The following is a 26129-nucleotide window of genomic DNA, read 5'->3' on the forward strand; positions in this document are numbered from 1 at the left end:
GAGGATGGTGTGGTCTGCCCAACGCATCACCTGGGACAAACTACCTGCCGTCCAGGACACCTACAGCGCCCGATGTCACAGGAAGGCCAAAAAGAACATCAAGGACATTAACCACCCGAGCCATGGCCCATTCACCCCGCTATCATCCAGAAGGCAAGGTCAGTACAGGTGGATCAAAGCTGGGACCGAGAGACTGAAAAACAGCTTCTATCTCAAGGTCATCAGACTTGGTCTGGTGACTGTTAAATAGCCATCACTAGCCGGCTTCCACCTGGTTACGCAACCCTGAACCTATATACATAGACTTGGAATCACTGGCCACTTTCACAACGGAACACTAGTCAATTTAATAATGTTTACACACTGCTTTACTCATCTCATATGTATATACTGTATTCTATTCTACTGTATTTTAGGGTCTGAATACTTATGTAAATGTCATATTTCAGTGTTTTCTTAAATAAATGAGCAACAAGTTCTAAAAACCTGTTTTTGATCTGTCCTTATGGGGTATTGTGTGTATTGATTAGGGGGAAAACGATTTAATACATTTTAGAATAAGGCTGTAACCGAACAAAATGTGAAAAATAGGCAAACCGTCTGAATACTTTCCGAAGGCACTGTCTATTCCCATACATCCTAGAGGGGGAGATCCATTATTTCCAGCTCCAGGGACATGTACTAGTCTGTGGTGACCTAAATGCTAGAACTGGACAAGAACCTGACACCCTCAGCACACAGGAGGTCAAACAGCTACCGGGAGGTGACAGCATTCCCTCCCCCATATGCCTCCATAGACACAACTACGACAACATAACCAACAACAACAGGTCACAACTCCTGCAGCTCTGTCGCAGTACATAGTCAATGGTAGGCTTTGAGGGGACTCCTACGGTAAGTATACTGTACATTTAGCTCATCTCTTGGCAGTAGTACTGTAGACTACTTTATCACCGACCTCAACCCAGAGTCTCTCGGAGCATTCACAGTCAGCCCACTGACACCCTTATCAGATCACATCAAAATCATAATCTACTTGAACGGAGCAATAATCAACCATGAGACATCGAAGCTGAACAAACTGCATATTATTAAGAAATACTATAGATGGAAGGAGGGTAGTGTAGAAACCGACCAAAAAACTATTGGCCAACAACAAATCCAATCCCTCCTAGACAAGATGTTTTCCTGCAATAGTGAAGGTATAAACTTAGGAACAGGAGGAAGCCTGAACAATATATTTGACCTATCAACTAACATTTCTTACCAAAATACTGATCAACAGACCACGTATATACCCTGCACACCATCCTTGACAAACTAATAAAACAAAATATAAGCAAAGTCTTCTCATGCTTTGTTGATTTCAAAAAAGCTTTTGACTAAATTTGGCATGAGGGTCTACTATACAAGTTGGGGGAAAGCATATGACATTATAATGTCAATGTACACAAACAACAAGTGTGCAGTTAAACTTGGCAATAAACACACACATTTCTTTCCTCAGGGCCCTGGGGTGAGACAGGGATGTAGCTTGATCCCCACCCTTGGTGAGGGCACTAGAACAGTCTGCAGCACCCGGTCTCACCCTACTGGACTCAGAAATCAAATGTCTACTGTTTGCAGATGATCTGCTGCTTCTGTCCCCAACCAAGGAGGGCCCAAAGCAGCACCTAGATCTTCTGTGCAGATTTTGTCAGACTTGGGCCCTGACACTGAATCTCAGTAAAACTAAAGTAATGGTGTTCCAAAAAAGGTCCAGACAACAAATGCAAATTCTATCTAGACACTGTTGCCCTTGAGAACACAAAGAATTACACCTACCTGATCCTAAACATCAACACAACAGGTCACTTCCACAAGGCTGTGAATGACCTTAGAGACTAGGCAAGAAGGGCCTTCTATGCCATTAAAAGGAATATTAAACTCAACATCTAATTAGGATCTGGGTAAAAATCGTTCAATCAGTTATCGAACCCATTGCCCTATATGGTTGTGAGGTCTGGGGTCCGCTCACCAACCAAAGATTCATAAAATGGGACTAACACCCAATTGAGACTGCATGCAGAATTCTGCAGTAATATGCTCTGTGCACAAGTAAAACACAAAATAATGCATGCAGAGCAGAATTAGGCAGAGCAGAATTAGGCCGATACCCACTAATGATCAAAATCCAGAAAAGAGACGTTAAATTCTATAAATTCTACAACCACTTAAAAGGAAGCAATGCCCATGCCTTCCACCACAAAGCCCTCGCCTAGAGAGGAACGTAGAGACGAGTATTCTCAGCCAGCTGGTTCTGGGGCTTTGTTCACAAACACAAACTGACCCCACAGAGCCCCAGGACAGAAATCCATTTAGACCCAACCAAATGATGAGAAATCAAAAACAGAACTATTTGGAATGCTATCTGGACCTAAACAGAGAGTACACCGTGGCAGAGTACCTGACCACTGTGACTGATCTCAAATTAAGAATGAACAGACTCTGAAGACCTGCAACATTTACCTAGAACTAAAGCTGCAGATAGCAATACTGGGTGATTTGAAAAGTCATAGTCAATCGATCAATAATATAATCATTATTTTAGCAAAAATGTTCATCTTTAATTTACAATCTGTAGAAACTATGAGAATAAAAATGTTCAGTACTTTTGTGAAGCATCACAGCACAGTTGAAAAACATGGCAAATAGAAATCCAAAATGTATGGTGTTCAGAGATAGATGGGAGGGGTTGAATGGAGCTGAAGGGTGGGACTAATAACAACAAGATAAACAATGTAAAACATACGGGGTCTGTAAAATGTATATAGGTTCAGAACATTTGTGAAATAGCACAGTTACAAATATATGGCAAATAGAAATCAAACTGGATGGACATCAGAAATAGAGGAAGGCCAGTATGTATAAGCTGGAAGTAGAAGTGTTATTGTTTAATAGTGTACTCCAATTGGGGAAGGGTTTGCGGGGAATACTAAATACTAAGGTATACAAAAAAAAGTGTATGTATGTACATGTGTATGTGTTTATAGGTGTATATATATGTGTATATGTATGAATGTTATATATATATATATGTGTGTGTATGCATATATAGATAGATATATACACTACCATTCCAAAGTTTGGGGTCTAGAACAGCACAAACTGGCGCTAACCAGAATAGAAAGAGTAGTGGGAGGCCCGGTACACAACTGAGCAAGAGGACAAGTACATTAGAGTGTCATGTTTGAGAAACAGACGCCCCACAAGTCCTCAACTGGTAGCTTCATTAAATAGTACCCACAAAACACCAGTCTCAACATCAACAGTGAAGAGGCGTTTATGGGATGCTGGCCTTCTTGGCAGAGTTCCTCTGTCCAGTGTTCTTTTGCCAATCTTAAACTTTTCTTTTTATTGACCAGTCTGAGATATGTATTTTTCTTTGGAACTCTTTCTCGAAGGCCAGCATCCCAGAGTGCCTCTTCACTGTTGACGTTGAGACTGGTGTTTTGCAGATACTATTTAATGAAGCTGCCAGTTGAGGACTTGTGAGGCATCTGTTTCTCAAACTAGAAACACTCTCAAACACGCTAATGTACTTGTCCTCTTGCTCAGTTGTGAACCGGGGCCTCCCACTCCTCTTTCTATTCTGGTTAGGGCCAGTTTGCGCTGTTCTGTGAAGGGAGTAGTACACAGCGTTGTACAAGATCTTCAGTTTCTTGGCAATTTCTTGCATGGAATAGCCTTAATTTCTTAGAACAAGAATAGACTGACGAGTTTCAGAAGAAAGGGCTTTGTTTCTGGCCATTTTGAGCCTGTAATTGAACCCACAAATGTTGATTCTCCAGATACTCAACTAGTCTCTAGAAGGCCAGTTTTACTGCTTCTTTAATCAGAACAACAGTTTTCAGCTGTCAGGCTTTTCTAATGATCAATTAGCCTTTTAAAATGATAAACTTGGATTAGCTAACACAATGTGCCATTGGAACATAGGAGTGATGGTTGCTAATATTGGGACTCTGTACGCATATGTAGATATTCCCCAAAAAATCAGCTGTTTCCAGCTACAATAGTCATTTACAACATTAACAATGTCTACACTGTATATCTGATCAATTTGATGTTATTTTAAAGGACAAAAATGTGCTTTTCTTTCATAAACAAGGACATTTCTAAGTGACGCCAAACTTTTGAACAGTAGTGAATATTTACAAAATAAATATATGGGGCATTGGAAATGATGCAGACAATTACATTAATGGAAACAACAATATATCTGCAATATTAAAGCTGATCCACCCTTAAAAAAATACAAAATGTAATTAAATCAATGAAAATAATGGACAGACTCCGTGAGCATAGCCTTGCTATTGAGAGAGGCTGCCATAGGCAGACCTGGCAGAAGATAGGCTTTGTGCACTCTGCCCACAAAATGAGGTGGAAACTGAGCTACACTTCCTAACCCGACAAATGTATGACCACATTAGAGACATATATTTCCCACAGATCACACAGACCCACAAAGAATTTGAAAACAATTCAAACATTGATAAACTCCCATACCTGTTAGGTGAAATAACGCAGTGTGGAATCATATCAGCAAGATTTGTGGCCCGTTGCCATATTTAATTACCCTTTAATTCTTCAATTACTTGCACATTGTTACAACACTGTACATAGCCAGTCACATAACCAGCATGCAGAGAGATAGACAGATCAATGACTGACCGACTGACAGAATGGGAGAGGGACCTAATAGGTCTCCTGACATATCTCCCAGACACAAGACAATACCATAGTAACTGCTTGGAGACATACTGTACAGCCACACACAGCCTTTTCCCTAACAAGAGCTTAGTACGAGTCGACCGGCTGTTGCCGAATCCTCCCTCCAGAGACCCCCTGACCAGCCAGGCAGGTCCATGTAGGCCCGGAGCCCCAGAGCCCCAGAACCAGTCGACAATGGGGAGCAAAATACAGTGCAACCAATGAACAAGCATCCCCCAATTATCTCCACCTCTACTGCCTGTATAGCAGGAATTCATTTTAAGAACATTACCAAGCAGCAGCCACGGGCTGACAGTCTCTCTCTGTCAGGGCGATACTTCTAAATTGGCTACCTCCCATCTCCTCCTGAGATTGAAAAGAGATTATTAAAAACATTTATCATAAGAGAGACTGAGACTGTCGAGAAATGTCTGGGGATAGGTAGGAAGAGAGAGAGAGAGAGAGAGATGAGAGAGACAGACAGACAGCAGACAGACAGACAGACAGACAGACAGACAGACAGACAGACAGACAGACAGACAGACAGACAGACAGACAGACAGACAGACAGACAGACAGACAGACAGACAGACAGACAGACAGACAGACAGACAGACAGACAGACAGACAGACAGACAGACAGACAGACAGACAGACAGACAGACAGACAGACAGACAGACAGAGACACATAGAGAGAAACACAGACAGACAGAGAGTGAAAGGCAGAGAGAGAGAGAGAAATAGAGAGACAGAGCCCCGTGTACTGTAGGCCAGGCTTGACTGTCCTCCCCAGTAGCAGACAGGCTGGTGGCCCCTCGGGGCCCGTTGGACCGGCTGGGCTGAAGCAGCAGGCAGGGTGTGGGGGCCCAACACCAGGGGGCACGCATGCGCAGGGCCCCCCCCCCAGCACAGCCATCGCTCAAGCCCTACATAACGGATGGACCACTAATGACCACCCTGGAGACTGGGAGAGTCTGGGTTTTACCCATCAAGAGACTTACAATACAGACATACTAGCTAAACCACAATATACTGTATCCACAGAATGAACTTGAACACTGTTATACTGTATCTCTATGGCTGTATCTAAGTTGACTTCATAGGGATACACTGTGGGGCTAGGCTAGGCTGTCGTGCTGATCTCAGATCTCGGCTCTTTGATCCTCTGTGATTATGCTGACTGTAGCAGGCATCATTATACAAGCTCCGAGCGAGCATTTTGGGTGGGGTATGTTATTAAATGGCTCCCTAGTTAGGGTGCATGCAAATTGGAGAGCTTGGTACAGGGATGAGTATAATGTGACTCAATTGGCCTGCTGCTCCATTGCAATAAGTATAGTTCATTGCTGTCTGACTATCTGCCACTCGTTAGCCAATCATAATCTTTCACACACACCCCTCTGCTCTCGCACACACAGAGGAACAGAGGCGTTATCGACTAAGTTATGTAACATGCTGAATATTGATGAAAATCACAGCTATGGCTCTCTCATTTGAATAGAGTATGCACAGTATATTCAGTATTCCCCTTACACTCACTCATGTCTGTTAATGTAGATTTCGCTTATCCCTCCAAGTTTAAGGATTTTTAAGGAGTCAGGGTTGGGGTCAATTCCAGACAATTCAAGAAGCACACTAAAATTCCAATTCCTATTCTCTTCCATGCTTTTCAATGAGGAACATGTGGAATTGGAATTCACCCCAACCCTGATAAGGGTAGGAACTACAAAGATAGGGATTGACTAGACGAAAAATAGGGTAACATTTTTGTGATGCAAAAGAAGTGCATATTTGGGCAAAAAGTACCATAAACCTCATTATAATCTGGCAGTGTGATTTAAGGCTATGCATCGCACCACACCCTAAAAGTAGTTTTTTTCTTAATCATATCACAATCAACTTTTACCAGTTGAACGTGGACACAAATATAATACTTTTTTGTATTAAACATTTTTGGGAAATATTGTAATAAATATGAAAATGAGGTTATATTTATTTAAGTATGCACGTATTTGCATATCACACAAATACACATTTTGGGACACTGGATGATGTCAGCCTAAATATTTTGATTTCATCTTGTTAAGAGACTCGCAAACCGGACTTACACATAACCGATCATCTTTCTATCTTTAAAATATTAAAGAAAGGTATGAAAAATGCATTAAAAAAAGTATAAATAAAATTTCATTGAGAATAAAAATTTGACAGCTTGTCAACAATTCCCTATGTAAACTGAACAAAAATATAAACGCAACATGTAAAGTGTTGGTCCCATGTTTCATGAGCTGAAATAAAAGATCCCAGAAATGTTCCATACGCACAAAAGGTTATTTCTCAAAAATGTTATGCACAAATTTGTTTACATTCCTGTTAGTGAGCATTTCTCCTTTGGCAAGATAATCCGCTCACTTGACAGGTGTGGCATATCAAGAAGCTGAATAAACAGCATGATCACTACACAGGTGCACCTTGTGCTGTAGCATGTGGACAAACATTTCATGTTTATTTCTCTACCATAAGCCGCCTCCAATGTCATTTTAGAGAATTTGGCAGTACGTCCAACCGGCCTCACAACCGCAGAACATATGTAACCACGTCAAGCTTCTTCAGTCTGAGACCAGCCACCCGGACAGCTGATGAAACTGTGGATTTGCACAACTGAAGTATTTCTGCACAAACTGTCAGAAACTGTCCCAGGGAAGCCCATCTGCATGCTCGTCGTCCTAACCAGGGTCTTGACCTGACTGCAGTTCGGCGTAGTAACCGACTTCAGTGGGCAAATGCTCACCTACAATGGCCACTGGCACCCTGGAGAAGTGTGCTCTTCACGGATGAATCCTGGTTTCAACTGTAACGGGCAGATGTCAGATGTGTGGATGAGCGGTTTGCTGACGTCAACGTTGTGAACAGAGTGCCTATGGTGGCGGAGGAGTTATGGTATGGGCAGGCGTAAGCTATGGACAATGGAAACAATTGCGTTTTATCGATGGCAATTTGAATGCACTGTTACCGCTATGTGATTTTGAGGCCCGTTGTCGTGCCATTCATCCGCCGCCATCACACCATGCTTCAGTATTATAAGGCTGAAAATGTCCTAGTTCTTCCATTGCCTACATACTCACCAAACATGTCACCCATTGAGCATGTTTGGGATGCTCTGGATCGATGTGTACGACAGCGTCAGCGCCTCCTCATAACGCCCTCATAATGCCCCTTGTAGAAGAAAGTTTAAAATTAAATCAAGCTGCCAGATTATAATAAGGTTTACAGTATTTTTTGCACAGATCTGTGCTTTTTGTACTGTGAAAATATAGGCCACGGTGGCCTGTAGCTTGTATGCCATACAAGGGACTGTTTACTTGATTATTATCCATTAGTGTCTCCCTCTCTCACATTGCGTCCCATTATTCTCTCTCTCCCCATCAATTGCCATGTGTTTCTATCTGTGACCAATGCTCTGTTGGAGCCACTGACCTGGAAAAGGCATAAAAAGTCTCATTGGCTCCAATGCTATCTATAGATGGTCTAATTAAGGACTTTGGATGTGCTCTCAGAGCAGGGCCTGTTGAACTGCTTGATACTTCCTATGAACATATTAAACTTAGATATTCCAAGGTTGCTTGGCTTGCTGCTTTTGTGGGATATAATTAGAGGAAACTGTATTTTTGCAGTTTTCTTGTTATGCTAGTTTCAGCCTTTTTATAGGGTGGATTTCGGGGTAGTAACTAACACAGCTCTCAGTTTAGCCTGGCTGCTACAGGGGGGGTGGGGTTATAGTATGTGGACCACACATTTAGGCTACAGTGATCATTTTGTAAGATTGGCATGAACGGGCAATGTGGCACCTAGTTTAATATCTGAGTTAGGGTGGTCCTGGAACAGATTGGCATGGTAGGGGGCCACTCGTTTGTCCTGGGGTGTTAACGAACCAGACTGGTCCTAGGTCAACCTGACTGGCAGGGATAGCCTCCCCAGCATCCCTGTTCTTTCAGGGGGCTGGGCAAGCTATCCCCAGGCTCCACCACCTCTGGCTCCTGCCCTGGATTCATGCATTTCTGGTTGGAGGAATCTGATGTTTCAGCCCCCACTACCAGCAGGTCTTTCCAATGCAGCCTGACATCCAGCCCCAACCCTAGCAGAATCATCAGCAGCAGGGAGGCCTACGCCAGCCTAGACAACTGGAGCTCCAGGGAGGTCTGCCTGCTCTGCAGCTCCATAAGGAAGCACAGCCAGGAGGCCTTCCAGGCCAGACTCAACAGCTCCAGCTTAGCCAGAGGGCCTCACAGCAGAGCTTGTCCCCATGGAGTCCAGGGAGTGCCATGCAGCCTCGTGGAGATGCATGAGGGGGCAGAACAGGCAGCATGGGGAGGGGGAGCCTGGTGGGGGAAAGGGAGAGGGAGGGGGGAGGAGGGCTGGTTCCGTGCAGAGCCTGACCTCCAGTAGCCAGGACACCACAACAGCCACCACCAGCAGCAGCAACAGCGGCAAAATGATCAACACGTTATTGTTGGCTGGATAAAAAGATTGAAGCCAAACTCAAGTTCTCAAACTTCCTGGACGACGTCGGTGGCAGAGTGCTCGTCCCAGGCAGCCTGGAGGCCTTCCAGAAACTACAGCCTCCCCCTCCTCCCCAGAGATCCAGCTCCCTCAGCCCCAGAACCTGCCCCAGCACCACCACAGGGTCGGAAGACGACGTGATCCAAGTGGAGTACCGGTGGAGGAGCAGTCTGCCCTGCTCAGTGGCACTGCAGCGGGGCAGGATGCAGGAGGAGCAGGGTCCCATAGAAATGCCTGTGGGGAAAGCTTACCTGGAGACAGACATTGACAGTGTCCGGAGGGAGGATGAGCTGAAGGACATTAAGATCAAGAAGGAGAACACATTGTCAACTCTGGAGAGGGAGAGGAAAATGGGTATGGTAGGAACAGCGGCTCCTCCAGAATTGCGGCAGAAAACTTTGGGAAGAATAAGGAGTCCAAGTCCAGTTTTGTGGGATGAGGGACTAGTGATGAGATACCCCTACCGATCCTTCTCTCTACCCAGAGGGATCAGCATGGTGAGTGACAAATCGTTGTGTTTCTTAATCTTACACTGGTGTGGTGTGACTTTTTTATTATACCCATCATGTTTTTCTTCTGAGCATGATCAATACAGTACTGTGATTGCGCAATAGTGCGTAGAATCATTTGTGCCATTACCAAAAGCCAATAAACACATTTTCAAAAAGCCTGATGCACAATCATTTCAGATTATCTTCAACTAAATAATGTCTAAAACAGATCAAGTCTAGTATTTCAAATTACATGCACCTGCAAAGTTATGTGTATACTGACAAAAGTTAACAAAATTGCAACTTATTTTACAATTTACTTGGGTCGGGAAAAATGACCAAATATGTATATCTCACGTGATTCATCTGAATCAATCACATTACACTGTATTTGCATGTGCATTTCATTATAGATAGCCCTAACCAGATTCCTCGCACAAACTAGTCAACCGTGTTACAATCTTGTCAATCACACATTTTCCAGCATCCCTATGTATGACATCTATCATTAGTGATTCAGTTGGTAGAGCACAGTGCTTGTGAGGTCCAGGACTTACATGATCCTTTTAGAAATTTAGCAGACGCTCCAGTCTTAGTCAGTGCATACATTTTCATACTCGCCCCCGTGGTCTACCAACTGAGCCATACGGGACAAAGGATTGTGGGTAAGATTCCTGCTGGGACCATACATATGGAAATGTATGCACCCATATGACTGCTTCGATAAAAGCTTCAGATAAATGGCTATTATTATTACTTATCTCAGCATGTAGCCAAGTCTAGGAAGGAATGGGTTTGCAAATACTCACAAGTTCAAATTCACGTTTGTTTATTCACATGATGTACTGTACATGGTGTACAAAGTGCAATGAAATGCGTACTTGCAGGTATAACTCATTTAAACATAGAACTAACGTAAACAGGCAGATATATACTCCAACAACAACAAATGGTGGCCTCCTCAAAGATACTTTGACCCTAGACCGAGGCACAGCTATTATCATAAAAATAGACCTAGAACACTAGAATTTATGCACATCTCTCTACAGCCATTATACCAAGTCAACCAAAAAAGCTTGCCAATCACTAAATCAATATGGAATGTCATGCATTTGCAGCTTCCGCTCATGCTTTCCCTGTCCAGAGACTATTCAATATCAGCAAGTTGACAATAATGGATTTTCTCTGTACTGTTTGTTACTCTGTAGGGCAGGGGTAGGCGACTGGCCGCAGGCCGAGTTTTGCCGGTGCGAATGGTCGGAGGGCCAAAACATAATTATAATAATTTGTACTCTGTAAATTGACCACAACTAAGCCCAAAAAGAGATTATACTGGAAAATCACAAACATTTCATACCTCGATTACAATGAGACAAGATCCACATGTCGCTTAATTTGTGGGAATACTTGGGAAGAGATTTCCTAAATTAAACATATCTTTCTTGACCAAAAATGACAATCCCCCCACACACACACACACACACACACACACTTGTGAGCCGGTTTAGGCCTATTGCCAACCCCTGCTGTAGGGTGTATGAGCGATGAGTTGTGTAGCCAAACAGAGTTCTCCACCATTCTGTCCGTCTGATTTCTGACATCTATGCAACTCCCCAGTGTTATATTGTATAATAAAACATCAGTATGACATTATTTGTGAATAAAGAATATGACATCAAAATATTAATATATGTTATCCAACAGTTATCAAGTTGGACACCAGAACGAAAATCTTGCGTAATTGCGCCAGATACTTGATTAAGTTCTGGGGAGAGACGGGTTAGAGACCATACTAAAGAGACCAGCGAAGTCTCCACCCATTTTTAAACTGCAAGTCTCTGCCAGTTTCGGGCAAGTCTACGGGAGATTCTCAACTGCATACTCCTCGTGTCCTCTCTCCTTGCCTCCTTCTTAAACCCCTTTGGAGCAGAAGTTCAGAGAGGCGGGACCTCTGCCTTTCTCATCCAATGTGCTTTGAGAAAGAGGAGAGCAGTGTGCGATTAAGATTCTCCATGTGAGCCAAATGTCCCCTCCCCTTCCAAAATGTGAAAGTTGCATGCACCTGAGAAATTGTGATTTGTCCTAATAATCAGTGAAGAAAAATCACCATAATGGAACAAAGTTCTTTGTTTGTTGTTGCATCCCACAGTCTTTTGACAGATGCTGCTACTTTTTTTCAATGTTACTTGCATCTGTCCACGAGAGATTACAACAGATATTGCTGCTGTTGCTAGGTGCATTGTAAATCAGAATTGTTTAAGTTTTAATATGGGTTTCATTGGCAACAAGGGAAATATTCAATGTCTCATTCTGCCTTTATGCAGTAAAGATCATATGACATTTACTTTCAAGGTTTTCAAAAGCCTAAATATGTCTGACACATCATCTCACCATAGGTATCACAGACAGTCAATAATGAAAGAGAAAATAACATTGCTCAATTTACTGTCTGATTAAATTTCAGTCTTTGCCGTCACCTTAGCAACTGCTTGAAAAAAAGGTGGGCGGTGAGGGGGCTGAGAGACAAGTGTGTATGTGAGCTTGTTTGTGTGTGTGTGTGTGTGCGTAGCTGTGAAGTTCATTTCTCTCTCAGTAGTATTTCACAGGAGCCCTTGTACAATACACGGTGCTGGTTGAGATCAGTGCTGTCACATCTATCACAGTCCCATCCTGACATGCACACGGCCTTCTGCTCTCATCACACTTCTTGTGAAATAACCACTGAATTCCTTAACTATGTGTTTTTTTTACATTATCACAAATTTTTATGACTGCACAACGCAATAAATGTGTTTTTCATTTTATTACAGTAATTACACAGATATTGTACACACAGTACCAGTCAAAAGTTTGGACACACCTACTCATTCAATGGTTTTTCTTTATTTTTACTATTTTCAACATTGTAGAATAATAGCTGTCGTGTCTGTGACGATTCTGGAGAGTTATGACATAGTGAAGTCATCAAAACTATGAAATAACACATGTGGAACCATGAAGTAACCAAACAATTGTTAAACAAATCAAATATATATGTTATATTTGAGATTCTTCAAAGTAGTCCCCCTTTGCCTTGATGACAGCTTTGCATGCTCTTGGCATTCTCTCAACCAGCTTCATCTGGAATTATTTTGCAACTGTCTTAATTAAAGCACTTGTTGGCTGTTTTTCCTTCACTCTGTGGTTCAACTCATTGAAGGCTAGGTCATCTGATGCAGCACTCCATCACTCTCCTTCTTGGTCAAATAGCCCTTACACAGCCTGGAGGTGTGTTGGGTCATTGTCCTGTTGAAAAACAAATACTAGTCGTACTAAGAGCAAACCAGATGAGATGGTGTATCGCTGCAGAATGCTATGCTACAGTGCCTTGCAAAAATGTTCATCCCCCTTGACGTTTTTCCTATTTTGTTGCATTACAACCTGTAATTTAAATTATTTTTATTTGGATTTCATGTAATGGACATACACAAAATAGTCCAAATTGATGAAAAAAAAAAAAAACAGAAAAGTGGTGCGTGCATATGTATTCACCCCCTTTGCTATGAAGCCCCTAAATAAGATCTGGTGCAACCAATTACCTTCAGAAGTCACATAATTAGTTAAATGAAGTCCACCCGTGTGCAATATAAGTGTCACATGATCTGTCACATGATCTCAGTATATATACACATGTTCTGAAAGGCCCCAGAGTCTGCAACACCACCAAGCAAGCGGCACCATGAAGACCAAGGAGCTCTCCAAACAGATCAGGGACAAAGTTGTGGAGAAGTACAGATCAGGGTTGGTTTATAAAAAAATATCAGAAACGTTGAACATCCCACGGAGCACCATTAAATCCTTTATTAAAAAATGCACCACAACAAACCTGCGAAGAGACGGCTGCCCACCAAAAAAAAGAGACCAAAGATAACCCTGAAGGAGCTGCAAAGCTCCACAGTGGAAATAGGAGTATCTGTCCTTATGACCACTTTAAGCAACAGAGCTGGGCTTTACAGAAGAGTGTCCAGAAAAAAGCCATTGCTTAAAGAAAACAATAAACAAACATGTTTAGTGTTCGCCAAAAGGCATTTGGGAGACTCCCCAAACATATGGAAGAAGATACTCTGGTCAGATGAGAATAAAATAGATTTTTTTGGCCATCAAGGGAAATGCTATGTCTGGTGCAAATCCTACATCTCCCATCACCCCGAGAACACCATCCCCACAGGGAAGCATGGTGGTGGCAGCATCATGCTGTGAGGATGTTTTATTTATCTGCAGTGACTGGGAAACTGGTCAGAATTGGAAGAATGGTGGATGGAGCTAAATACAGGGAAATTCTTGAGGGAAACCTGTTTCCATCTTCCAGAGATTTGAGACTGGGACGGAGGCTCACCTTCCAGCAGGACAATGACCCTAAGCAATATGCTAAAGCAACACTCGGGTGGTTTAAGGGGAAACATTTAAATGTCTTGGAATGGCCCTGTCAAAGCCCAGACCTCCATCTGAATCTGTGGTATGACTTAAAGATAACTGTACACCAGCGGAACCCTTGAGGAATAGGCAAAATCCCAGTGGCTAGATGTGCCAAGCTTATAGAAACATACCCCAAGAGTCTTGCAGCTGTAATTGCTGCAAAAGGTAGCTCTACAAAATGTTTACTTTGGGGGTGAATAGTTATGCACGCTCACGTTTTCTGTTTTTTTGGTCTTATTTCTTGTTTGTTTCACACACAAAAAAATATTTAGCATCTTCAAAGTGATAGGCATGTTGTGTAAATCAAATGATACAAACCCCCCAAAAATCTTTTTTCATTTCAGGTTGTAAGGCAGCAAAATAGGAAAAATGCCAGGGGGGGTGAATATTTTCACAAGCCACTGTAGCCATGCTGGTTAAGTGTGCCTTGAATTCAAAATAAATCACAGACAATGTCACCTGCAAAGCACCCCCACACCATCACAACTCCTCCTTCATGCTTCACGGTGGGAACCACAAATGCGAAGATCATTTGTTCACCTTCTCTGCGTCTTACCAAGACACGTCAATTGGAACCAAAAATCTCAAATTTAGACTCATCAGACGAAAGGATAGATTTCCACTGGTCTTATGTCCATTGCTTGTGTTTCTTGGCAGAAGAAAGGATCTTCTTCTTATTGGTGTCCTTTGGTAATGGGTTCTTTGTAGCAATTCGGCCGTGAAAGCCTGATTCCCATCAGTCTCCTCTGAACAGTTGAAGTTGAGATGTGTTTGTTCATTGAACTCTGTGAAGCAATTATTTGGGCTGCAATTTCTGAGACTGGTAACGCAAATGAACTTATCCTCTGCAGCAGAGGTAACTCTGGGTCTTCCTTTCCTGTGGTAGTCCTCATGAGAGCTAGTTTCATCATAGCGCTTGATGGTTTTTGCGACTGCACTTGAAGAAACTTTTAAGTTCTTAAAATGTTTTCAGATTGACTGACTTTCATGTCTTAAAGTAATGATGGACTGTCATTTCTCTTTGCTGATTTGAGCTGTTCTTGCCATAATATGGACTTGGTATTTTACCAAGTAGGGCTATATTCTGTATACCACACCTGTATACCACAACTGATTGGCTCAAACGCATTAAGAAAGACAACAAGGCACGCCTGTTAATTTAATTGCATTCCAGGTGACTACCTCATGAAGCTGGTTGTGAGAATGCAAAGCTGTCATCAAGGCAAAGGGTGGCTACTTTGAAGAATCTCAAATATAAAATATCTTTTCATTTGTTTACCACCTCTTTAGTTACTACATGATTCCATATGTGTCATTTCATAGTTTTGATGTCTTTGCTATTATTCTACAACGTAGAAAATAGTAAAAATAAAGAAAAACCTTTGAATTAGTAGGTGTGTCCAAACTTTTGACTGGTACTGTGTCTATAAATACACTACCGTTCAAAAGTTTGGCATCACTTAGAAATGTCCTTATTTTTTAAAGAAAAGCAAAACATTTTGTCCATTAAAATCACATCAAATTGATCAGAAATACAGTGTAGACATTGTTAATGTTGTAGATGACTACTGTAGTTGGAAACAACAGATTTTTAATGGAATATCTACATAAGTGAATGGATGCCATCACTCCTGTGTTCCAATGGCAAGTTGTGGTAGCTAATCCAAGTTTATCAATTTAAAAGGCTAACTGATCATTAGAAAACCCTTTTGCAATTATGTTAGCACAGCTGAAAACTGTTGTTCCGATTAAAGAAGCAATAAAACGGGCATCCTTTAGACTAGTGAAGTATCTGGAGAATCAGCATTTGTGGGTTCAATTACAGGCTCAAAATGGCCAGAAACAAAAAACTTTTTTTTAAAACTCGTCAGTCTATTCTTGTTCTGAAAAAATGAAGAATATTTCCTTCACAGAACAGTGCAAACGGGCTCTAACCAGAATCGAAAGAGGAGTAAGAGGCCCCGTTGCACAACTGAGCAAGAGGACAAGTACATTAGAGTGTCTAGTTTCATTAAATAGTACTGGCAAAACACCAGTCTCAACATCAACACTGAAGTGGCAAATCCGGGATGCTGGCTTTCTAGGCAGAGTTTCTCTGTCCAGTGTCTGTGGTTTTTTGCCCATCTTAATCTTTTCTTTTTATTGGTCAGTCTGAGATATGGCTTTTTCTTTGCAACTCTGTCTATAAGGCCAGCATCCCGGAGTCATGTCTTTACTGTTGATATTGGGACTGGTGTTTTGTGGGTACTATTTAATGAAGCTGCCAGTTGAGGACTTGTGAGGTGTCTGTTTCTCAAACTAGACAGTCTAATGTACTTGTCCTCTTGCTCAGTTGTGCACCGGGGCCTCCCACTCTTTCTATTCGGATTAGATACATATATAACTACATTATAAATGTTATTGTGTGAACTGTCTAGTTCAGTATATTTCAATGAATAGTTTTTATTACGTGGTATATTAAACTATTTTTTTTCCTCATTGAAAACAATAGACAATGAAGTTCTACTATTATTCATGAGATAGCTCAGTAAAATATTGCTGAATGTCCCTGCCACTTGGTTAGCACTGAACTCTAAATCTGAATGGAGATGAAAATTCCTTGTATAGCATGATCTCACCTGATACATAATGTACAAGGGGTGAGAGAAAGAGAGAGAGATTGAGAGAGGGAGAGAGAGAGACAGGGAGAGAGGGAAAGAGGAGAGAGATATATGGAAAGAGAGAGAGGGGGAGGGAGAGAAAGAGGGAAAGAGGGGGGATAGAGAGAGAGGGGCAGATGGAGATGGGATAGAGAGAAAGAAAAAGAGAAAGAGAGAGTGGGGGGGGGATCCAACCTAGAGAATCCAACCAATTTGCAGTGGAGATGAGTTTCATTCCTCTCTACCGCCTGGTGACATAACATGTGAAATTCAACAGATGGGGCCACCTGTTTCCCTCCACCTCTCTCTCTCCCTCTTTCCTCTCTCTCTCTCCCCTCTCTTTCTTTATATCTTTGTTTGCTCTCTTTCTTTTCCCTTCAGCTCATTATAGATATTGAGTCACTGCCAGCATCTATTGGGGGGGGTTGCTATGTATCTGCAGTCTCTCTTGTTCTCTCTCTCCTCTCTCGCTCTCTCTCTCTCTCTCTCCCCCTCTTAATATGACAGGATTGTTCTCTTCACACCTTTGCTAAATGCAGATATAGCTTGACGTGCTCTCTGCATGAGCGATAGCGAGAAGTAGAGAGAGAGAGGAAAGGAGAGAGAGAATTTAGAAAACAAAGAGAGAGAGCGGGAGTGAGTGAGGACGAGAGAGCAGAGATGGAAACGGAGAGTGCGAGTGTGAAATGAAATGTGTGTGTGTGATTGAGTGTGTTGCTACTCAACTGTGACTAGCAATGCTTTTGGCAGTAGTCTACGGGGCCAATGGACTCGTCCGTTCATCTAATCTCCTGTGATTTCCTTGTAGGTTCCTGATGAGCAGATGAACACTGTAAGGTAAAATGACGCTCTCTTTCTCTGTTCTTCCCTGCCTACCTCTATCCCTGCCTGCCTGCGAAGCACGAAGCAGCCCCCTCAGATCCATCTCTATCTCCCTCTCTCTCTCTCTTCCTCTCTCTCTTTCTTTCTAGCTTTGACTATTTTTCTCTCATCTCTCTCATTTTGTCTCTATCACTTTATATTCCCTCCCTCTCTCTCTTTCGTTTCTCTATCCCCCCCCCTCTCTCTCTCTATCCCTCTATTTTCCCTCTCTTTCTCCTCCCTCTCTCCACCCTCTCTCCACTTCTCCTCTCCTCCGCAACTGGGGGTTTCTCCACGCTTATCGGAGTTGAGTAAACCAGCTCTGGATCACACAGCAGGGCTTTCACCAGAAGCCCTAGCATACACACACACACACACACACACACATATACACACACACACAAATATACACACACACACAAATATACACACACACACACACACACACCCTCCGCACTGCTCCCCTCACACAAACAGCGAGGAGCGGAGGCAGAAGGCAGCAGGCAGCCAGGTTTCTGTGTCATCATCACCAGCACCAGCGATTCACAATGAGGCTCTGTGTGAGCACCAGCGGAAGGTACTGCTTCTTCAACGGAGGGAACGTCTTTGATTTGGGACCTGGGGTTGGCATGGTGTGCGTGTCTGTCTGTGTGTGATTTATTGGTACGTTTGCGCAGTTTCAGTTTGCTTCACATCGGTGTAGCTTAGAGCTTGTGTAGCATTTGCAATGATAATACAGTTCATGATTTGCTAAGGATACTATTAGAATGCCTCATTAGAGCATGTAGCTTCACTTATATGCATTTACACTGGTACAGTTATACCACCGATTGTTTTTCTGGCTTATTGTTCAATACAGTGAACCTGTCAAATAAGAAGTGGCGTATATTGTGTTTAAACAATACACAACAGACACATCCTACTGTCCTCCTCTGAAAGCGATAGAAAAGGCTTGGCTAAAAGGCTTGCTAATAAGGTGCTTAAAGGTTTGTTGCGTGAACTAGGATGTGTCTGTGGTGTTTTAGCACTCTGATATTCTAATATTGTTCTGGGAAGTCTCTTGTGGTTTCAGCGAAGCCACAAATCATTTTTTTCAGTGCACTGTCATTCAGAGGGAGAACAAGAGCTATATAGCCTGGTTCCTCTCTAGGTTTCTTCCTAGGTTCCTGCCTCCTAGGGAGTTTTTCCCAACCACTGCTTGCTCTTTGGGGTTCTGGCTCTGTATCTGTAAAGCACTTTTGTGAAAAATACATTTAATGAATTGATTAAATAGTGATACCTAGCTAAAAGTATTCTTGCCCTACGAACAGTCCTTATAAACCTCTCATACCCCTCTCATGTTATTAATTTAGTCCTGGTAAATTTGATTACCTCTGTAAAATATTATTGTTCCTCCCTCAATTATATCATTTTTAATGCAACATCATTACATCTCCATCAGATCAGCTAGAGTCTTCTCTTGTGTTTTGGTAGACTGGCTGCAACATGTAGTTCTATATACCTAGGCTATAATACACTGTGTAAAGTTTTTTAAAGATTTACGAGGTTAAATTGCTTTTCAAAACACCAGGGAGGGTAAATTCATTTGATGGACTGTTTCACCAACAGCCAAACAGTATTGATTATCGTCACCTCTGTGACCGGTGTTAGCCGCTAACTGTTTGGCATTTTAATTATACAGTACAACATCACAAGTGCCACATCTACTTTACATTGGACGATAAAGTTATTCTCTATTCTCGTCTTTGGCTTCACAACACACGATTGACATAAAGAAACATTTCATAATCAGGAGCAGAGATTGTGGCCTTATCCCCTCTTCTTTCTCCCCTATCTTTACAAGGCTGGTCGATTACATGTTGATTGGATGTTCATGTAGACCTATAGGGAAGATAGACCATGTGGAGATGTTCCTATTGAATCATATCTTATTTTATTCACTTCCTAACTTGTTTGATAAGAATAGTACAGATTTTCTCAGGGTACCGGTTGTCACTAGTTACCACAGCCACAAAGTCAACATTGGCTGTATATCGAAACAATTCATGAAAACAAAAATGTGCTTTTTTTTGGTCTTCAATTAAGGTTAAGGTTAGGGAAAAGGCTTTCAGCGTGGTTAAGGTTAGGTTTAAAATACGATATTAAAAAGAGGAATTGTAAAAAAAATAGGTGGGGTTTAGCCATAACTAGGACTTTGTAGTTGTGGTAACTGTTAGTGACCATCTCGAAAAATCAAATCAAATCAAATTGTATTTGTCACATACACATGGTTAGCAGATGTTAATGAGAGTGTAGCGAAATGCTTGTGCTTCTAGTTCCGACAATGCAGTAATAACCAACGAGTAATCTAACCTAACAATTCCACAACAACTACTTTATACACACAAGTGTAAAGGGATAAAGAATATGTACCTAAAGATATATGAATGAGTGATGGTACAGAACGGCATAGGCAAGATGCAGTAGATGGTATAGAGTACAATATATACATATGAGATGAGCAATGTAGGGTATGTAAACATAAAAGTGGCATTCTTTAAAGTGGCTAGTGATTCATGTATTACATAAAGATGGCAAGATGCAGTAGATGGTATAGGGTACAGTATATTAATTTGAGATGAGTAATGTAGGGTATGTAAACATTATATAAAGTGGCTAGTGATACATGTATTGCATAAAGATGGCAAGATGCAGTAGATGGTACAGAGTACAGTATATTAATTTGAGATGAGTAATGTAGGGTATGTAAACATTATATTAAGTGGCATTGTTTAAAGTGGCTAGTGATACATTTTTTTACATCCATTTTCCATTATTAAAGTGGCTGGAGTTGAGTCAGTATGTTGGCAGCAGCCACTCAATGTTAGTGGTGGCTGTTTAACAGTCTGATGGCCTTGAGATAGAAGCTGTTTTTCAGTCTCTCGGTCCCTGCTTTGATGCACCTGTACTGACCTCGCCTTCTGGATGATAACAGGGTGAACAGGCAGTGGCTCGGGTGGTTGTTGTCCATGATGATCTTTATGGCCTTCCTGTGACATCGGGTGGTGTAGGTGTCCTGGAGGGCAGGTAGTTTGCCCCCGGTGATGCGTTGTGCAGACCTCACTACCCTCTGGAGACCCTTACGGTTGTGGGCGGAGCAGTTGCCATACCAGGCGGTGATACAGCCCGACAGGATGGTCTCGATTGTGCATCTGTAAAAGTTTGTGAGTGCTTTTGGTGACAAGCCAAATTTTGCTTTCTTGCTCTCGCTTGCTCTCTTTCTGGCTCTCTCTCTCTCTCTCTTTCCTATCTCTTTGTCTCCTCTGCTTCCTCCTGCATGCATTGCACCCTGCCTCAGCCTCACCACTGTCTCACCAGTGGCCTACTCTCTGGAATTCAAAATGTATTATGAGAATTTAGTAGCTTATTTTTTTCCCTCCTGCTGAGGTAGGCTCTGTTTAACGCAATGACTGCATATAATTTATTGTTAGCTTCTTACTTCAATGTTATATTGATTGATTGATTGAATTGATTAAACAGTTGTAAAATACACCTCCACATACAAGTAGCTGGCTAAGTAAGACTAGCCAGAGTCCTTCAACGTTACTGCAATAGAAGTCTCTGCCAGTAGCTAGTCACCTGACTGACTGTATCTATAAATGACGATTTCCCACTTGTGCGCCCATTCTTAGAGATTTGTGTTTCTGTTTGTTTGGGGATGTCTGTACACATGGCAGGAGTCTCAGGACGGTTTCAAAATGGCCTTTTGTCCATCATCTTAAAATGGCCTTTTGTCCAGCATCTCACACAGACTGTCAGCAGCATCTCTAGTTACCTACTTGAGCCTACTCCGAGCTGGGGTAGTTCAGTTCATGTCTCAGGCCCTCAGCCTGAGCCACGAGAGGGCGGAGTTAGCCGATTGAGAGAGGGGTGGATGTGCTGCTAAAACAACCTGCACACTGGGGTAAACGTAACATAGTAAAAGTAAATCCGGAACACTCCAATTAGTACGATATGTCACGTTTGGTCTGATATGTATTAAGTAGTGGAAGTCTATCATCCATTTTGTATGATATGTTACGAATTACAATTCGTACAATATGTTACGAATTTGCAAAAACATATGATATGTTACGAATTGCTAGACATTTGGGTTATATGCCCACCCTTCCAACCTGACTAACCAGGTAGCCTAGTGGTTAGTATTGGGCCAGTAACCGAAAGGTTGCTGGATCGAATCCCCGAGCTGAAAAGGTAAAAATAGGGTGTTCTGACCCCGAGCAAGACAGTTAACCCACTGTTCCCCGGGTGCTGAAGATGTGAATGTTGATTATGGCAGCCTGCACCTCTCTGATTCATAGGGGTTGGGTTAAATGTGCAAGATGCAATTCAGTTGAATGCATTCTGTTGTACAACTGACTAGGCATTCCCATTTACTTAAAATAAATATAATTTTTAAGTAAATAGTTGATTTTCTTTAGTGTGTAGAAAATATATACATTTTTACGATCTCCTTGTAGTTACGGCCCTGTGTTTGAGATTTTTAAGGGATTGGAATTTAAAAATATTGTCCCATGTACATTGTGTAATTTACTGATTGTCCCTAACTACCCCCATAGAGATATCGAATGTCAAACCAAATTGAGCATTGGCATTACGATCAGGTCTCGTGCAGCTGCGCTCCGAATTGATGATTACTTGGGTGCTGCCAGGTGTGGGCATGTGGGCAGGATTAAACCCACAGAAATCACAGTTTTGTATTTTTCATCCTTAATGTTGTTCTGGAGGCAGCTCTACAGACTGGTCACTTGCTGGCACAGCCACAAAGTTCTAAAATCTGATTTTGAACCCATCCCTAACCTTAATAACACTGCTAACCCTAATACCTAGCCCTAACCTTACATTAAGACCATAAATGGCAAAGGTTTTCTTTACAGCTGGCCTATCTAATGGGAAATCAATCAGTTATGCCTCCAAGACAAGACTTATAACAATAAACATCAACCTGCACAGAACTGTTACGGTAACCTTCATTCCATAACATACCGTTTTTTCCTATCATCTCACAAATCACTGTTTGAGAGACAGAGTAGCAGGGCAAAGGGTAAAAAAAAGTAGATTTACAGACAGATTTGACTCCAACTCCCGGAGTGCCTCACTCAGAGCTACCGTGCCAGTGACCCCAGTTTCCCAGCCAAAAAATGATGAAATGTGTTGAAATCTCTCCACTGTGTTTCCTCATTCTGTCTCTAATTTCCTTGTATGTATTTTGGCCTCAGCCGGACGTAGTAGATGTACATTTTATCGAGAGATGGACCTATGGCCCTGTCATGGTTTGTAGGAGTGAGGAGCTATGCAGTGTTGAATGCAGAACTGGTGAGTTGGGTAGAGGCTGTCTCGCGGACTGGACTGGGCTAGATGGCTATTCGCTAATGAGCTTCTCAAACACGCCTCAGTGCGTTAGAAGACAGACCTGTCACCGGTTGGTCCTCTCTCTCTCTCTCTCTCTCTCTCTCTCTCTCTCTCTCTCTCTCTCTCTCTCTCTCTCTCTCTCTCTCAATCTTCTCGTTCTCTCGTTCTCTCTCACTCATAATATGTGAGATATTGACAGATCCTCTGCGGGGCATTACTGTGTCTCAATACCATCATTACTCTTCCCCGCTCCCTCTCTCTTTCTCTCTCTCATGCCGTCTCTCTTTCTCTGTCTCCCCTCCACCCTAAACGGGTGGTCAACATGGGTGGAAACTGTGGGGTGCTGGTGTACCTGAGGAAAGGCTAGGCTCACTAATAATGTAAGCCTACACGTAGGTTGCGAAGGAGATGTTGATCCTCTCGCTTTTGACATTTATTTTCTTTGCATTGTTATTCAAACAACGGCCTGGTTTCCCAAACTCAGATTAAGCCTAGTCTTGGATTAGAAATCACGCTCCATGGAGAATTTCCATTGAAATAGCTGTTTTATGCTGGACTAGGTTAAATGAAACTAACATCCTTTGTTCCTGAGTTAGGATGACGACTTGTTATGGGGGCATCCTCTTTTTCCTGAGCTGTCTTTTCTTTTGGGGCCTACAGTATCCTGTGTATGGACACGTGAACAGACAGTACACACACGCTCACACGCACGCACACACACATAAACACACAGGCCTCCGAGCAATGTGCCTAATCACTCCCTGTCCATTTCAGCCACAGTCACAAACAGTGTGTTGTGCAGGTCTCTCTGTGTGAGTATGTTGTATTTTGCATGACTTTAACCAGTTCTATAAACTGTTTGTCTCAATCTGTCCAAGTATTGAATATTTTCCACGATATGTTGCCTTTTGAATTAATTATATAATTTTGGGCTTTCATAATGTGTGACAAAGTCAACCTCCTTTTGAAAGAATGACCTGTTTTTACAATCAGTGACTCAGTGTTACTCTGCCAGAAAAGTTGTACATCTCAGTTTAAGTGTAACTTTGGGAAAACAAATCAAATTCCAGGAGAATGGAGAATTCCCTGTAGGGTTGCTTGGCACCATAACGTGTATTATATGCCTGAGGGCAGAGGCTGTTTTGATTTCGGAACAGCATGTGTTTGTGTGTTGTTTTCCGTCCGTTGTGTGTGTGTGGTTTTCTCTGTGTGTGTGTGCATGTGTTGTTTTCCGTCCGTTGTGTGTGTGTTGTTTTCTCTCTGTGTGTGTGTGTGCGTGTGTTGTTTTCCATTTTGGGTGTGTAAGCACACTTGCTCGTGTCGTTTTTTTGCTTGTGTCGTTTTTACAACATTGGTTCCATCAGGTTTTTGACATTCTGCTGATCTCAAATTCCTCCCAGGATCTGTGGCTTGACTATAACCCCTTCTCCTACCTAAGTGCCAGCAACAGTGGATGAAATCCCTTCTCCCAGTAATTAGCCCAATGCTATTGGTAAGGAAATAGTAGGATGTGGTAGCTTGGAAATGGAAACTACAGCCCCATTTATACCTGGTTCTTAAATGCGTCCTTTGTCCTGATCTTGTCCACATTCTGATTGTGCCCACATTTTTGGATATGTGGGCAGTAAAGAGTCTTGGCCCTTGGTTATAGGTCCTGGAGCCCTGCTTTAACTGGTCAAGTCATGTGTTAAGGAAACCCCTCATGGCAGATCCTGCAGATTGTCTACCTCCTGCGGGACCGAATAGAGCTTTGGCTCCATGGTGGTCTGGCTGTGACATAGAGTAGAGCCGTGGCTGTGTGGTTAGGGCAGATATTCTGGCTGTCTAAAGGCAAGCCACATGAGTCAGCTAGGCAGCCACTCAGGGCTTCCGCTTTAATGCTGAGTCTGGGCCTGCGATCAGGGCTTTCCTGCCAGCTAATCGGTCTACCGGGGTAGACGAGTGCAGGGAGAGACGGAGTGATGGGAGCCATGCTTGGTTCTCTTTTCATCGCTCCCTTTCGTTCTTTCTCTCTTTTTCTCTGTCTTTCTCATTTATTCGTTCTCTCATCACCTCTCCCTCTTTCTCACTCTCTCTCTCCCCTCCGTCTTCCTCTTTCTTTCTCTCTCCCTCTTCCTCTTTACTGCAGGATGGCAGATCTGAAAAGCAGGCCCTCTCCTCCCCTGCAGCCCCTGCTCTCTCTCTTCCCTCCCACCTCATCCCCTCATCACCCCTCCTCCTCTCGCTGCTCTCAATACCTTCATTTTCAGCCCTTCTCTGAAATGTCAGCATGGCACATGAGTGGGAGGCAGCTGCAGCTCCATCTGAATCGAGAACAGTGTATGTTTTCTCTGATATGAGAGGATTGGGTCAGAAAGGGCATTCAGAGGAGACTTAGTGAGGGAGTTTGACACCAAGAGAAATGTGTGCGTGTGTCAGTGAAAGTTGTGCGTTACCTCCCAGCTAGAAAACAATGTTAATTTCTCTCCCAGGGAGGCTTAGATTTAGTGGGAGTCTTGGTGTGATACACACACTAGGAAACACACACACACACATTAAGAAATGCACACACACAAAGACACATGAACACAAATGTATGTACACACGCAAACACACACAGAGACACACGCGCGCGTACACCCACACACCCACACACACACATTGTGTGTGATGACTCAGAGGGGAGCAGCTGGAGTTGAGGCCCCAGTCGTGAGGGTGAGTTGTCACCATCTGGAGGAATACAAGTCTCCCTGACTCACCTCAACTCAAGGGGCATAACAAATGATCTCTCAATGACAGTATCTGTGTGTGTTCGTGCATCTGTTTGTATGTTTGTATGTACACACGTGCGTGTATGTGTATGCATCTATCTGCCAGCCTTAGTGTGACGTTTATAAGGCCCACTATTGCCCTCCATCACTTTGGCTGTGTTTGAGCTTCGCTGGCTTGAGAGTCCATCTTATTCTAAACCCGGAGGTGCTTTGATCAAGCCGAAGTCTGTCT

The 26129-nt window shown here is 42.7% G+C and overlaps 1 protein-coding gene across 6 annotated transcripts in view; it reads left to right on the forward strand.

The window, feature by feature from the left end:
• Positions 1–17411: 17411 nt before the first annotated feature.
• The window catches only part of si:dkey-174m14.3 (uncharacterized protein LOC563117 homolog), a 31083-nt gene continuing 22365 nt past the window's right edge, over positions 17412–26129 (forward strand). For 2 of the 6 annotated variants that reach the window (XM_024420666.2, XM_024420671.2), the window contains exon 1: positions 17412–17732. Coding sequence is in view for 3 of the 6 variants with exons in the window: in XM_024420671.2 (XP_024276439.1) it covers positions 17719–17732 (14 nt within the window). In the remaining 3 variants the exon portion in view is untranslated. Of the gene's footprint in view, positions 17733–18014; positions 18334–22353; positions 23112–26129 lie in introns of those variants that run through there. The other 4 variants (XM_024420667.2, XM_024420670.2, XM_024420669.2 and 1 more) reach the window with 3 other exon arrangements.

Source organism: Oncorhynchus tshawytscha, linkage group LG05 (assembly GCF_018296145.1).
Source record: "Oncorhynchus tshawytscha isolate Ot180627B linkage group LG05, Otsh_v2.0, whole genome shotgun sequence".
Lineage (NCBI taxonomy): Eukaryota > Metazoa > Chordata > Actinopteri > Salmoniformes > Salmonidae > Oncorhynchus > Oncorhynchus tshawytscha.